Source organism: Polypterus senegalus, chromosome 8 (genome assembly GCF_016835505.1).
Source record: "Polypterus senegalus isolate Bchr_013 chromosome 8, ASM1683550v1, whole genome shotgun sequence".
NCBI classification, from domain to species: domain Eukaryota; kingdom Metazoa; phylum Chordata; class Cladistia; order Polypteriformes; family Polypteridae; genus Polypterus; species Polypterus senegalus.
Genome location: NC_053161.1, coordinates 157,560,695 through 157,577,594, shown reverse-complemented (window position 1 = coordinate 157,577,594; position 16,900 = coordinate 157,560,695). Strand labels below are relative to the sequence as shown.

At 40.8% G+C, this 16,900-nt stretch overlaps 1 protein-coding gene across 1 annotated transcript in view; it reads right to left on the bottom strand.

Annotated features, from left to right (window-relative positions):
* Positions 1-16,540, bottom strand: part of LOC120534641 (zinc finger protein 135-like) — a 46,470-nt gene extending 29,930 nt beyond the window's left edge. Inside the window, exons 1-4 of the mRNA XM_039762232.1 lie at positions 16,454-16,540; positions 14,809-14,861; positions 6,954-8,008; positions 3,311-4,358 (exon numbers count right to left, since the gene is read on the bottom strand). Coding sequence (XP_039618166.1) covers positions 3,311-4,358; positions 6,954-7,458 — 1,553 coding nt within the window. The 5' untranslated portion in view covers positions 7,459-8,008; positions 14,809-14,861; positions 16,454-16,540. The remainder of the gene's footprint in view (positions 1-3,310; positions 4,359-6,953; positions 8,009-14,808; positions 14,862-16,453) is intronic.
* Between the last annotated feature and the right edge of the window lie 360 nt (positions 16,541-16,900).

Below are 16,900 nucleotides of genomic sequence, written 5' to 3'. Positions count from 1 at the left end.
ATACTAGAATTCTGCTGTCCAATGGTGACATGTGTCTGTCTTCTTTTATGTTCCATGCTTTGAATGGTTTGTCAGACATTACACTGCACTTTGCGTCACCTCTCGGATTTCCATTCCTTTTTGACCTCAATTTCTGCTTGGATTGTTCCCAGAGTCCTAACTGACTCCATGGTGAGAAGTATTTGTGTTTTGCACATTTTCACAAAGTGGTCCTTTTTTTATGACATGATTTGCTTGTTTGACTTACAGCCGGACATCTCTCCTATTCATGCGTTTTTTCCTACATTGGATACATTTTCTCATTTTACTCAGGAGTTTTTAGTCTTCAATTTATGATTGGCTTGTTGCTCAAGTTTTGTTGTCTTCAAATTTCTTCGTTCAGCTCTTTGACTTGACTATTATTTCACTCACACTCAGATCTCAGTCTCTTTTTACCACTGCCTCTCACTTGGTTATTTCTTTTCATCGCACACAAAAGTTTCTCTCACATCAAGATGTCATGCAGCAGTCCAAATTATCAGTATCTTTTGTTTGTTAAGTCCATGATGTACAGTTAGGTCCATAAATATTTGGACAGAGACAACTTTTTTCTAATTTTGGTTCTGCACATTACCACAATGAATTTTAAATGAAACAACTCAGATGCAGTTGAAGTGCAAACTTTCAGCTTTAGTTCAGTAGGGTGAACAAAAAGATTGCATAAAAATGTGAGGCAACTAAAGCATTTTTTTTAACACACAATCCCTTCATTTCAGGGGCTCAAAAGTAATTGGACAAATTAAATAACTGGAAATAAAATGTTCATTTCTAATACTTGGTTGAAAACCCTTTGCTGGCAATGACAGCCGGAAGTCTTGAACTCATGGACATCACCAGTTGCTGGGTTTCCTCCTTTTTAATGCTCTGCCAGGCCTTTACTGCAGCGGCTTTCAGTTGCTGTTTGTTTGTGGGCCTTTCTGTCCGAAGTTTAGTCTTCAACAAGTGAAATGCATGCTCAACTGTGTTAAGATCAGGCGACTGACTTGGCCATTCAAGAATTTTCCACTTCTTTGCTTTAATAAACGCCTGGGTTGCTTTGGCTGTATGTTTTGGGTCATTGTCCATCTGTATCATGAAACGCCGCCTCAATTTGACTGCATTTAGCTGGATTTGAGCAGACAGTATGTCTCTGAAAACCTCAGAATTAATTTGGCTGCTTCTGTCCTGTGTCACATCATCAATAAACACTAGTGTCCCAGTGCCACTGGCAGCCATGCACGCCAAGCCATCACACTACCTCCACCGTGTTTTACAGATGATGTGGTATGCTTTGCATAATGAGCTGTTCCACGCCTTCTCCATACTTTTTTCTTGCCATCATTCTGGTAGAGGTTGATCTTGGTTTCATCCGTCCAAAGAATGTTTTTCCAGAACTGTGCTGGCTTTTTTAGATGTTCTTTAGCAAAGTCCAATCTAGCCTTTCTATTCTTGAGGCTTATGAGTGGCTTGCACCTTGCAGTGCTCCCTCTGTATTTAGTTTCATGCAGTCTTCTCTTTATGGTAGACTTGGATATCGATACACCGACCCCCTGGAGAGTGTTGTTCACTTGGTTGGCTGTTGTGAAGGGGTTTCTCTTCACCATGGAAATGATTCTGCAATCATCCACCACTGTTGTCTTCCGTCGACGTTCAGGTCTTTTTGTGTTGCTGAGTTCACCAGTGCTTGCTTTCTTTCTCAGGATGTACCAAACTGTAGATTTTGCCACTCGTAATATTGTAGCATTTTTTCGGATGGTTTTTTCTGTTTTCATAGCTTAAGGATGGCTTCTTTCACCTCAATGGAGAGCTTCTTTGACCGCATGTTGTCTCTTTACAGCAACATCTTCCATATGCAAGCACCACACCTCAAATCAACTCCAGGCCTTTTATCTGCTTAATTGATAAGACATAACGACGGACTTGAACACACCTGCCCATGAAATAGCCTTTGAGTCAATTGTCCAATTACTTTTGAGCCCCTGAAATGAAGGGATTGTGTTGACATTTTTATGCAATCGTTTTGTTCACACCACTAAATTAAAGCTGAAAGTCTGCACTTCAACTGCATCTGAGTTGTTTCATTTAAAATTCACTGTGGTAATGTACAGAACCAAAATTAGAAAAAAGTTCTCTGTCCAAATATTTATGGACATATCCATAAATAAAGCTATTTATCTAATAGCTTCCTTCTTCCTTTGCCTTATGTACAGCATTTATTTTCCAGGTGCACATCACTCTTGAAACTTTCCCTTTATCACCATCTTGGAATTCAAGCATAACTCACTTTTCCAGCCTCTTCTCTAGTGAAATAGAGAAATGTCGCACCTTTTTACTTTTCTCTTCAGTGCCACAACCACTACAGAATGATTTTAAAATGGTAAATCCATGTCATTACCTTATGAGCCTTTATTAACCATCCTCTGCTATGATTCTCTTCTTGGTATCTGGTTGTGGCACTTGGTGCCACCTGCTCTAAATCAAAACTGGTCACTTGCCCATGGAAATGTCACCTTGGATAAGGGGAGCTTTGAACTCAAAGGATAGACATATTCTGTCAACTGATTGGACAGCACAGCACAGACTTGGCCATCCTCAGAACTCTGATTAAGGACAACAATCAGCAACCTCAAACTGAGAGCATTCTCCATATGATCTTCTGTGCAATGCTCTCACGTCATTGTGTTGCCAGGTGGTGTCCGTTTTGTGTGCGTGTTGGAGTGTCAGGCAAAGATAAGGGACCCCCTGTTTTTTTTTTTCCTTTCCAACATTAATATCAAACTCTCACTCCCTGCTTCAGTTCCAGCCTGACTGAAGATCAGGACGCATATTCTGTGGCTTCAATGGAGGAACCCAGTTGATGGGGACCTTATGTCGGTATCCTCTCCATCAACCTATGACAGACGCCATCACTGCCTTTGACTCGGATTTTAACGGCTCCTTAAATGTAAGATCTTTCTGTTGTCTTTGTGCATTTGTTTGGCAGAGTGCTCGGTTTCAGATGAGTGCTAGAATACAGAAGATCTCTAATTAAATAAAAAATAACTGCTTCTAGCAGAGCGTCATCTCAGTCATCCATCTCAGAAAGAGGTCGATACATTTTTTTAATCTCTTTTTAGACATAATTCTATTTTGCCATAAAACCCCTAGCTGTTCCATATCAGGTGATGTTGGCAGATGGTGTACAACATATTATTTGGCCTTTGCTTCCCTCCCTTGCTTTCTTAATTACTCATACAATTTTCTCTTATGCCCTCCATTGAGCATCTTTGGCTGCCCAACCCTCAATTTACACTATCCTGTGTGAATTCGTCTGTGGGTCTGAAAACAGCGTTTTTCAGTGTATCGTTTGCCACAGTCAGGACAGCAATATGGCTTCTCTCCAATGTGAGTTTTTGCATGGATGCGTAGCTTGTGTCTAGTGACAAACTGTTTGCCACATTCAAGACAACAATATGGTTTTTCTCCAGTGTGAGTTCGCTTGTGAATTTGTAGATTACCTACCTGAGCAAATTGTTTGCCACATTCAGAACAGCAGTACGGTTTCTCTCCAGTGTGAATTCTTTTGTGGTACTGAAGACTACCTCCTGTGGAGAAGCATTTGTCGCATTCAGAACAGGAATATGGCTTCTCACCAGTGTGAATTCTTCTGTGGATCAAAAGACCACCAACTTGTGAGAATTGTTTTCCACAGTCAGAACACTGATACGGTTTCTCTCCAGTGTGAAGTCTTCTGTGACTCATAAAAATGCTACTGGTGGAGAATCTTTTGCCACAGTCTGAACAACAATATGGCTTCTCTCCAGTATGGACTCTGGCATGAACATTAACCATGCTCTGGGTGAGAAACTGTTTTCCACATTCGGAACAGCGATACGGCTTCTCTCCAGTGTGAATTCTTTTGTGGATCTGAAGATAACTACTGTTGGTGAATCGTTTTCCACATTCGGAACAGCAATACGGTTTTTCTCCTGTGTGAATTCTTGTGTGGGCCTGTAGATGGCCAGATCGTGAGAAGTGTTTGCCACATTCAGAACAGTAATGCGACTTCCGTCTTGTGGAACTCCGCTTCTTTTTAGTTTTAGATTTTTGTTTAGACGTTCTCCTGTGCTCCTGGCTGACATTCAAAGATGCAGAATTTGCATCATGCACCCTTTGGGGAGTATTTACTTTGTCTATTCTTGTTAATTTTACTAAAGGCAGAAAAGTAAATGGCAACGTGGCAGGTAACAAAATCGATGATCCAGATGTCAGCTTTTTCATATTTTCATTTTGCTGTGGTCTACATTGAAGAATGGTCTCAGGAAATAAAGACAGACAGATGGTGCCACTTTCTTGTAAATCTGCAGAAACATATATATGCACAATTTTGTGTAAAAATTAAAAGCTGAAACACTGAATTGACAAGAGATAATCATTTAATGTGGAACAGCTTATTCCAGTTGAACTAATCCCAAGTTAATGCTAGGCCAACCCCAATATTTTGATTTTCATGATGAAAGATTCCATTTCTCTACTTAAAAAGGATGATATGAGTCACGTCCTAAGTGTTTATTACTTTGTGTCATTGACAGATCACTCTTAGTATCTTCATGTAATCTTCCTCTGGTTCTCCTGTTCAATCACAAACACGTTAGGCTGAATAGCCTGTTCTTTTCACTTTTGTTCTAACATGCTCAACCATCCAATTCACCTGGATTGCCCAAAGTAATTTCAGTACTTGATCTGAAGATCCCTAAGGTCCTACTGTCTACCACACCACTTGAAAGCTTATTCCAAGTGTATATGGTTCTTTGCATAAACAAATACTTCCTAAAATTAGCACAAAATCTGCCCTTAAGTCTCCAGCCGTGTCACCATGTTTTTTTTGTTGAAGAATTTGTTTTAGAGTAACTAGGGGGCTTTGCCCCCTGCTCGCTTCACTTGCCAACCCCCATGCCTGCACTACATGCTAGCCTCTTTGCAGTTCTGTAAGGACGTTTGCACTGATCGTTTTTTTTTGTATCTCACACTCTCATACACCTTTATCGTAAGAGCATCCCTTATCTACGATGGAGCGTTTGATCAGAAGAAAAATATGAAGCTGGCTTTAAATTAAGTCGTTGACGTGGCAAAAGAAATTGGTAACTGAGCTGCTGCAACAAAATTTGATGTGTCCGAGAAACTGATGTGAGATTGGAGGAGGCAAGAAGATGTTTAAAAAAAAAAAAAAAAAGTGTCGCATTTTTGAACAGGCAAAAAGTTGGGGTCTGATTTTATGATTGATTTTTTGGGTTTCAAGATCTGACTTATACGTGAGTATTTACAGTAATTATAAAAGTAATGCCTCATGTTCTTACATGCTGGTGTTAACCAAAAAAGTAAAGGTGAACAAAAACCCACACAGTAATAAATAAGGAAAAGAGAGAGATGCTAACAAAGCAGATAATCAGGCGAATCAGTCCAATTCTTCATTAGCTTGCTACCTGTAAGCTGACATTTATTGCTAATGTTCTAGAAAAGTGTTTTCTGCATATTCTCCCCTTGAGAAGCACAAACAGAGAATAATGATGACTGCTGGACTGTTTTTATCTTAACATTAAGGGTTAATTACAGTGATTCCCTCGCTGTATCTCACTTCAACTTTCGCGGCGTCACTCCATCGCGGATTTTAAATGTAAGCATATTTAAATATATATCACAGATTTTTCGCTGATTCGCGGATTTCTGCGGACAATGGGTCTTTTAATTTACGGTACATGCTTCCTCAGTTGGTTTGCCCAGTTGATTTCATACAAGGGACGCTATTGGCAGATGTCTGAGAAGCTACCCAATCAGAGCACGTATTACGTATTAAATAAAACTCCTCAAAGGTATAGAACATGCTTCCCGCACAGTGCTTTGCATATTTGAAAGCCCGAACAGCACGTATTGATTTTTGATTGTTTGCTTTTCTCTCTCTCTCGCTCTCTCTCTGACATTCTCTGCTCCTGACGGAGGGGGTGTGAGCAGAGGGGCTGTTCGCAAACTGGCCTAGAGGATACAGACGCTCCTCTAAAAAAATGATGAAAGACTACCTTCACATTGCTCCTTTCCTTGCAGCTGTTTTGTCCGGCAGTGCTTCGCATACTTAAAAGCCCAAACAGCCCTATTGATTTTTTGATTGTTTACTAAACTCTCTCTCAGTCTCTCTCTCTTACATTCTCTGCTCCTAACACGCACTCTTTTGAAGAGGAAGGTATGTTTGCATTCTTTTAATTGTGAGACAGAACTGTCTTCTCTGTCTTGTCAAGGAGCACAGTTTAAACTTTTGACTAAAGGGTGTTATTTCATGTCTAGAGGGCTCTAATAATGTTAAAAAATGTATTTAGAAGGTCTTAAACAGGTTTTCTATGCTCTAACTGCGAAAACATTTGATTTATAAATAAAGAATCGTACTTCGCGGAAATTCATTAATCACTGTAGAGTCTGGAACGGATTAACCGTGATAAACGAGGGTTTACTGTACATCTAAAAAAAAAACATAACATTTCAAACCAACTTAAATCAAATTAGGGTTTCGACTTCCACAAAGGTGAAAATAACCCTGGATGGGCACCAGTCTACGGCAGGGCAGGGTAAAAACATTGCCTTGTGTATTTTTCAGTGTATTTTGAGTATGTAAGCATACTTGATATTGTTCTGTGTCTTCTGCGATTTTCCTTAGGTGTCTGAAGCAAATGGTTACTTGTTATTTAAGGCAATCAGCTAGGGATTCCTCATCTTGGAGAAAAGCGATTTAAAGGAATTTGTGAAACAATGCCACCTTATGTTAACCAAGAAAGTGTCAAGTTGCACAATAGTTATGAAAGATGGAGTACACTTTAGAATTGATAAATCAAATTCAGTGAGACAGAGAGAGTGGGCCTTTAGGGAGATCACTTCAAACTTCACACCGACTCATTTACTTTACTTCTTACCTTCTCCAGAATACGTTGAACACGATGCCTTTTCACTTCTCTTCATGTCATAATCCAAAGGTTCGGTCTTCACCTGGACAGAATGGTTGTGGAGGGAGTGAGCTCTACTTTTCGTAATTCCTGTTCCCGTTAACTCCTCATCTGGGGGCACATGCTCAGATTTAAAGTCATCTATCTTGACATGGTTTTGAAGGTCAGTGGAGTGAGACGTTGGCTCAGACTCCTCCTTGAGGACTACAGTTTCTGATTTACACTTGTCATTTTCTTTAATGCTATAAATGTTCATCTGGTGCTGCACAGATTCCCATTCACAGCTTTCTTCTTTAATGTCCAGATTTGTTTTGCTCTCCATGTCTTTGATAAAAGTGAGACTCTGGTCAACTGTGAAATTCTCTCCTTCCTTCTTCTGTTGTGCAGGGAGTGCTTGCACCGTAATGTTGCACAGATGGCCTTCCTTACTGTACCTCCCCCTCAGAGAAAAGGTCAGCCCCAAAAGATACAACATACGTGGGCCCTTAGTGAGAACATCCAAAATGTCCAGTTATCACACACTGAAGGAAGCCTATGGTAAATGGCAGCTGTTGTTTGGTCAATCTTGCCTCTCTGAGATTTGGGGAGTCTTGTTTCAGGCACATCAGTGTGGTACTTCAAGTCATCTAGGGATGAGCTTCACAGCACTCCATCGGTCTGGTGTACCCAAGATGCAACATCTAATAGGTTAGTCTGTTGGCTAATACACTTGGTTATTAGTTGTCGGTTGAGCTGCTCGTTAGTACAGTCAATGATTGCGTGATGCTCTTTTCTGCTTTCTTTCAAAACAACAACACAATTTACCTTGAAGATCCCCACCAAAGCATACATGCAGAACATCAACTGTTAAGCAGCGTGGCACAGCACAGGGAGCTCTGAAGTGGCAGCACTGGGAAGGAGAGCACCTAACGCAGGACTGGTCCCTTTGGAGGTTCCTTGTTAATGCTCTGTCTGTAGCAGCTCCTGGACAGCTAGACACTTCTCCACTTTCCGTGTTACTAGACAAAGTGTCTTCTTCTTACTCTCTGTGGACAGAATGGAATAGAATTACAATGAAAACTCCACCAACAAAAGTGAAAATATTTTAAGTCACTGTCTTTAAACTTTCCTCATAGAAAACTTTCTCAGTACACTTGGATAAGTCTAGCTGCTTTTGACTAGACCTTCTCCAGAGTTTGCATGAAACTCTTATAATATTCAGCCCAAAATCGCACACTAATTATACCTCATGAGTGCGTCACACAGTTTACATGCTGTGTCTCTGTTTGTGCTTTATGCAGCATGAACACTCTGTAACCCAATGTCCAATTAGTCTTCTTAAAATGCAGACTCAGGGCAGAGAACACCAGTCGAAGCAGAAAACACAGGGCCTTCCTCCACGGGTACGCAGGAGTCGGTGTGGCTTCCTGATCTGCACTGCATAAGGTTTCCATGCAGGTGTACATTAGAATTACATTTTGGGGCACAGAGGCGTTTTATTTTTGCTACATTATACAGCACTTCCTCTACTTTAGGGTCACACTGTGGTCAAGTCTTTACTAATAAGTAAATGTTTTGAGTTTCACTGTAAAAGATTAAAACATGAATCGAGACTTCACTCACAATCAAGGGGTGCTGCCTGACTGAGCCTGAGCAGATCTGCAAAGTAGAGAGGGGGAAAAATGGCAGCGTCCAGAAGTGCAAAGGTTAACAGAGACCTGTGCGAGCAGATTCAAGGCTGGAATTGCTGCCCGCCACTAAATACAGACAGTGTGGCACACTGGTTAAGGCCCTGAACTTCAAACCCAAAGGTTGTGGGTTTAAATCCCACCTCTGACACTGTGTGACCCCGAGCAAGTCATTTTTCCAGCCTGTGCTCCAAGTGGAAAAAACAAAAGAAATGTAACCATATGCATCTCAAATGTTGTGCAAGATACTTTGGAGAAAAGCATCAGCCAAATAAATAAATGTAAATAATGACTTAAAGGGAGTGAATAAGATCAATTATTTTGTGTTTTGCATTTGTTATAATATTTATTGGGCTTCTGTAAAAAGCTACATTTACCCCTTGGGGTAAATAAAGCTATATCAACTTTAAGAGAATTCACAAAGAACAACACACATTTTTTCAATAAATTAATCAAAAGAAAAAAAAAAGTGCTAGGCTCCTAAACACCAAGAAGAAACACTTTAAGACATCTTCATGCACTGTGTTTACCTACACAAGAGAGCACAACTCCTTGTGTCCTGAATTCTAACCTGACCTCGGGTGATTAATCATTTTAAAAGAGGAAACACTCTGAAACTGCCCACGCTATAACTATTAGACTTTATGGAGTATTGAGCCGCTCTATTATATCAGCTACTAGCCGTCCCCCGTGGCTCCACCCGCATAGCAGTGAAACAGGGCAAACTTTAAAAATCAATAAACAAACAGGCATCACTAGCTAAGTGGAGGAAAGTCACGCTCGAGGTAGATTGACTCCATACACCTGACGTTATGCTATCTTCTCAGTCCGCAGCCTATGTCTGAGATTAGCACAAATATATTCCTCCTGCAAGTGAACTATGATTCTTAGTGTGATGAGAGAACTTGCAAAATAAACTGGAAAGTTCAAGTAAATTCTACAAAATAACCCAGAGGTAAGATACACCCCAAGGTTGAAGCGTGAGTAAGGACAGCCCCGCCCCCTACATCTCTCTCTCTCGAATTAGCGCAGATAAATCGGTACTGCAAGTGAACTATGATTCTTAGCGCAATGAGAGAAGTCACAAAATCAACTGGAATGTTCAAGCAAATTTAATATTTTATATATATATATATATATATATATATATATATATATATATACACACACACACACAGTGGTATATATATATATATATATATATATATATATATATATATATATATATATACACATACACACACACACAAACACAGTACCTTGGTATACGTCTGCTTTGGAATAAGTCCAACTTGGTATACGCCCTGTTTGGGCACGAAAATTTTGCTTGGTATACCTTTGTTTGGAATACGACTTGCGTGCTAACCTTGTTTACTTCTCTCGATATAAAGCTACGACTGCCCACGAGCGTTAGTATGCCTGTTGCTAGCATTCAGTGAACAACCCTTGCTATAACTCTCTGTGAAATTTCACGTGTGTGATATAGCGGGTACACAGCTCCTGTCAAAGTCCAGCTTTAAAATAATCACCGCGCTCGCAGCTTGGTGAGGGGGCGTGGTGGTTATGTGGCTGAAGGTTGTCAGGGCGATTAGCGATGTGGGCGTTTCTCACCAAAGTGCACTTGTGAGGGACCGTCCGCATTCATGATTGTTCCTGGGGCTGCTTATCTTGATAAACAGAAGCGCGAGTCGGCTAGTAGGGGAGTAAAAAGAAAGAACGGACAGGAGGTTGAGAGAGAGAGAGAGAGAGAGCGCGAGCAAAGTACTGTAGCTGAAGTAGGCAGAGTTAACGTCAGCTGCAAGTAGGGCGACTCCCCTGTTGGGAAGCAGGGGGGCTGCCAGGTAAAAAGGCACCGGGCTTCTTCTTGTTTTTTTTTTTATTTTTAAAGAATGCTTCCTTCTCTATTTTAACTTCGTTGTTTTTAAGAAGACTTTTTTCTATTGTTTTTAACCTCCACGTTTCACTTCTAATTTTTATGGATTATTGGAACTTTGGAGACTGCACTTTAATTTGAACACCTTGTTTTGTTAATCGTTTTAATAAAAGCACTTTGCATTTTTTCACCATCCCCTTGCTTTACCGATGAAGTTAGCAGTGAGGCACATTACCGACGGTTCAAGGGCTCCCCGGCAGCAGATGGGAGCATACAGCAAACCTGGATCGTCACAACGTGATTGTGTTTTTTTTCATGTAAATTGGAATTGATTGTTGAAAAGTATAAAGGTGGCATGCGTATCCGGGACGTGGCTGTTGCATACCCTTTGCAGAAAACGACGGTATCTACGATAGTGAAAAACAAAGATGTTATTAAAAAGAAAAGTGAGGTAAATTTTTCATTTATTTCATCTAATTGCTTTTGTATTTATGTATTTTAGTATTAAGCAGTGTTTAAATTATTTTATACAACCCCAACAATGTATAATATGCCAATAGCAATAGGATTTTTTTTTTCATGGGAACGGATTAATCATTTTCCCATTATTTCTTATGGGAAAAATTTGTTTGGTATGCGTCCTGTTTGTACAAGTCAAAGGGTCTGGAACAAATTAAGGACGTATACCAAGGTTCCACTGTGTGTGTGTGTGTGTATATATATATATATATAACCCACCATCTTCTTCTTCTTCTCCCGGCAGCTCTGGTTCTTGTTCCGTTACACCCATCACCTGCATGTCCTTTCTCACCACATCCATAAACCTCCTCTTAGGCCTTCCTCTTTTCCTCTACCAGCAGCTCTATTCTTAACATCCTTCTCCCAATATACTTGGCATCTCTCCACTGCAGATGTCCAAACCAACACAATCTCTCCTCTCTGGCTTTGTCTCCCAACCGTCCAACTTGAGCTGACCCTCTAATGTACTCATTTCTAATCCTATCCATCCTCTTCACACCCAATGCAAATCTTAACATCTTTAACTCTGCCACCTCCAGCTCTGTCTCCTGCTTTCTGGTCAGTGCCACCGTCTCCAACCCATATAACATAGCTGGTCTCACTTTTGTGTCTTAAAATATTTATTGGTTGTGCAATATTAAATATTATCCAATTCATCGATGTACTGTAGCTTTACTCTCACTTAACTATCTTGCTGGTTAGTTTTTTTTCCTTCTTATTCAGCTGTAGTTGTATTAACTAGAACGGTTTCAAATAATCAAATTATTATCTTGCAGGAATTTAAACCAGAGTTCATATATCACATTATCAGTGTTTATGGAATGATTTTAAATCACGTCTGACTTTTGTCCTTTTGGGTGAACTACTGACATACTTTCTAGCACCATCCTCTCTACCTAGTCTCCAACTTGTGAGACCCCATCATTGGAAGCTCGCTGTCGCTCTGCCTCTTCTCTTTCACACCCTATGCCAGCAGTTAAGGGTACCAGTCAGCCATCCTCTCCCCAGCACTCGATACAAGCCCTCACTGGTGCCAGCCAGCTACTGTCTAATTCACCTGAATTGCCCGCTGTTGAGACAGACATATCAGATGAAGCAAGACAGCACGTTAATGCACCACCACTAGATCCTGCTGAGAAACCGCATAAAGAATGCATCAAGAGTGGCATCAGCACCCACCCAAGCTACCCTAGCAAAACAATTCAAATGTGGCTCATTAATTCTAAACATGTTAAGGTAACTGATCATATTTTTTGAGCGACATCAAGCATCCCAAATATAACTCCATTATTTTGGATTGCACACCTGATGTAGACCACGAGGAGCAAACTTATCACCCACAAGTACCCACGATTAAGGAGCACTTCATGGGATTCCTTCCAACAACAGAGACAAAAGGAGAAATGTTGTCTTGCCCTTGGCAGACTTGAGGTACCCAAGATTTGTTTTGATGATTGCAGAGAGCAACAATATGACAATTATGCCAACATAATGGGGGAAGCACACAGAAGTGCAGGCCAGACAGCTGCAAAAAATAAAAAAAATCCCAGCACTTCACACACCCTAAATTCAGTGGTAGCAGAAGAATCCAGAAGCTCAAGAGATGCCATTGCCTTAGCTGCACATCTGCAAAAGCTTTGGAGTTTCTTTTCAAGTCGCACCTCAAAGGTGGAACATATCACACTATGTTTTAGTACTGTGCATTGTTGGGGGACCCCAGAGCAAAACCTTGCCTAGGGTGGGGTTCTGGTGCCAAAAAATTGCATTAAACTACCTGTCGCAGGTGGCTGGGTGTGGTCACCAATCAGCCACCTACTTAAGGAGCCGCCGCCCTGTTATCAAGGCTGGAGTTGGGTGAGGAGGAGGACAAGGTCGTGGCAAAGGAGGCGAGGAGAGGCCCGAGTGTTTGTGTGTGGACTGTGACTTTTGACTTTGGGGAGACTGGGGGGTTGGTGGCGGTGCACTTTTGTAATATAGTTGTAAATAAACGTGGGTGATGATTAAAACGGTGTCCATCTGTGTGTGTCCGGGCCGCTATACTTCACATACCGTATACTCTCGTGTACAAGTCGGGTCTTGAAACCCGAAAAATCGATCGTAAAAATCAGACCCTGACTAATACGCCTATTCAGAAATGAGTCCCTTGCAATTTTATTTTTACATTTTCTTTCCTCCTCCAATCTCACATCAGTTTCTCAGACACATCGAATTTTGTTGCAGCAGCGCAGTTACCAATTTCTTTCGCTACTTCAACAACATTTAATTTAAAACCAGCTTCATATTTTCTTCTGATTGAATGCTCCATCGTAGATAAGGGATGCTCTTACAATAAAGGTGTATGAGGGTGTGAGATACAAAAAACACAAATCGGTGTAAACGTTGATTCAAAATAGTTTGGGTATTACCATTTGGTCACGTAGGCACAATAGAGAGAGAAATGTTAGGAGCGCATGCTGATACAGCGCATTGCCGCACCCACATAGAAAAAAAAAGGCCGTGTGCTCCATGGTTACTCTCTCAGGTGGGTGTTAACATATCATAATCTCTTGGACCAATAGCGTGACTTTTCTGCATTCGACTTATACGACCGACATTATACAATACCGGAAAATTATATGGTAAAATCAAGCCCCGACTTAACCGCGGGAGAACTTATCATGAGTAAATGCAGTATGTATTAAGTACTACTTCTTTCGGCTGCTCCCACTTAGGGGTCACCATCCGTCTCCATCTATCCCTGTCTTGCACATCATTTTCTGCTACCACGGACTGCCTTCATGTCCTCCGTCACAACCTCCCCTCCTCTTGTTTCTTTTCCCCTCTCATCTCTCTTCTGCACGTGCCCAACCCGTCTCAGTATAGCCTCTCTCACTCTGTCACCAAACAGTCTTACCTGTGCTGTCTGTCTAATATACTCATTCCTAATCCTGCCTACCCTTGTTACTCCAAGCAAAAAACTGTGCCTCCTGTCTTTTCATCAATGCTACGTCTCCAAACCATACAATATAGCTGGCCTAATTACTGTTTTACAGATCGTCCCTTTCACTCTTGCTGTCTCTCTTCTCCACCTCTGTATTTAGTGCATCAATTTCATTTTCTAACTGCCAGGGCTGGCTGGCCCTTTTATGCAAACTAGGTGGTTGCCTGAAACAGCAAAGACTCCATACAACTATCCGACTCCCATCACTCCAATTATATATTTTTTTTTTAACATGATGATTTTTGGTCAACATGTCAAACAACCTACATAAACCACTGCTATTACAGGTGGTCTTCCAAATTCTAAGGGGAGGGCAGACTGTGAGGGTAAAAAATCATAACCTACCACATAGAAAATAATAATAATCATTACGCTGGCATAGCAGAGCCCACAGATGTGGCAAACTAAAATTAAACAAACAAAATGGAGACAGGACTGCAGCTGTTGAATGCATTACTAAAGGCTGATTTAGCTCAAACTGTAATCCTCTCTCAAATGGAGTCACATTAACACTTGGCAAATATCGCTCTCCGTTGTTTACCACCATATGTGATATTCGCTCTTGCCATGTTCTCCATATTTGCTCTCTCATTGCAAAAACTCTCATTATATGCACATGTTAGTGTGGATGAGGTAAATAAGAAATCATAAGTAAATGTTTGAGGATAATCAATCATACAGTATTTCAATTTCATTGAATTTTCTCATTAAACAAATCCAATTATTTCAGTAATCTTAATGAAATGTACATGTTTACAGAAATATCTTGATAAGAATTTAACCAACCTGTCGCCATTATTGTGTGTGTTACCCAGCAGGCTGGTGGTTTATCCAGAGATCTACAAAAGACAATTATGATTGATTATGCAACATAAGGGTCACTTTTTTTAATTTTATTTTTAAGAAAGCCTTAAAATGCTAAATAAATAAAGCCTTCTGATAGATAGATAGACAGATAGATAGATACTTTATTAATCCCAAGGGGAAATTCACATAATCCAGCAGCAGTATACCGATACAAAAAACAATATTAAAGAGTAATAAAAACATGCATGTAAAAACAGACAATAACTTTGAAACAAAAGTTTCAAATACAGTCCTAATTCTTACACATTTTCTAAAATGGCACCCCAAGCACATACTTCCCATCTTGTAAATAAATGTTGCTGTAAGTAACACCCCCTGCCACCATCATCATCAATCTTTAATTGTTATTGCACTGTTCTGTATCAAAACCCTCCATGGCGGTCCTCAATTCAGACTCCTCTCCCATGCCTCTATGTACATGTCCGGCAGTGGTGAATCCACTCAAAGCAAAGGAGAAATGGGGCACCAATTACAGATTCACCATGGGGAACAAAAATATTACATCCAGCTCTGCCAACTACCACTATTCATCTGTTATAATCAGAACAAACTGCCTTTAACGTAAATATAGTCAATCACCATATATACACCAATAGGGGTGACAGAAAGCATTGCATTGTGTGGGCTAAATCCCGATTAAATCAGGGATCTCCAGCGCCGCAAGTTTTCATTCTCACCCTTTTCTTAATTAGTGATCAGTTTTTGCTGCTAATTAACTCTTTGGTCTTAACTTTAACTGACTTGCTCAGTCCCCTTAACTATTATTATTTTTCTTAATTAGCAGCCAAACAATAATGAGATACAAAATTAGCCTACATGTGACCAACAACCCGTGTACATTATACAGTATCTGAAGATAAAGAGAAAGAGAGAGGTTAGGAGCACACGCTGATACGGCGTATTGTTGCACCCATCACGTGACAAATTAACTCGGGGTCCCAGATTTGGGCCCAAGTGCAGCCATGTAACGGGTGACACCTTAGCACCACACCAGTGGGAGGGCGGAGTTAAAGACCCCTTGATTAGATTCTCCTACACATTCGTATTAAATGGAAAAACCCAGAAGTCGTTTTTTTTTTTTAATAATACAAACCCCGGTAACCTGACTTCGAGTGAAACGCCGAAGAATGAACAATAATGGGCAGTTCTAAAAGTAGAATTGACACTGGATCATTAAGGTAAAGCAAGCCGTGGACACCGAGGAGCGGACTGCAAACAGAAATGTTCAGTAGACACGCGTGCAGCGCCCATAGGACAGAAGGCGAGGGCGGTCAAGTCTCACGTGTCGCTATCGCTAGACGACTGTAGAGTCAGACTCATTTAATAAAAAAGATAAGAATGAATAAATGAACCCCCCATAGTGTTGCGTTTCACGGCACCCCTATAGCAGTCTGGCGGACTCCTTCTACGTGACCAACTGAGCCCGCGATTCGTAACCGAGATAAAGAAAAGCCGTCACGTGGAGCTCAATCACTACACTCTGTGGCGCCAGTGAACTCCGCATTTGTCCTGCTGTGTTTTTTCCCCATTTCTTTTCACTTTCATACATTAAAAACATACGTACCGTTCCTTTTTTCAAGGACCTGGTTCCCCTGGCAGTTAAACACCATCAAGGCAGGAAGCCTCTCGATTGCATTGCTAGGCGAAGTTGGCAACGAGTAGCATTTAGAAAAAAAACTACTTCCGGTGGTTAACCCCACGATAATGTATCAAAATAAAAGCCGCTCCTAAACCGGCAATAAAAGTACTTTTGGAATTACCACTCTAAACGAGACAACAGAGTATAATTGTAGACTGCAGTACCTACGAGGTCAGTCATGTAATGCCTCAATATCACTAGGTATTCCTTCTCAAACGAGACGGGTCTAGCTGCAGCTTGCAATACCTATGGCATAGATCAGGTAATGCCCACAACGCTAGTCACAAAACTCCTTTTGACTCAGATAACCCTCCTACAACCCTAATTTTAACCATAGTGTAACGGGGCCCTAATGTAATCATAGACTAATGC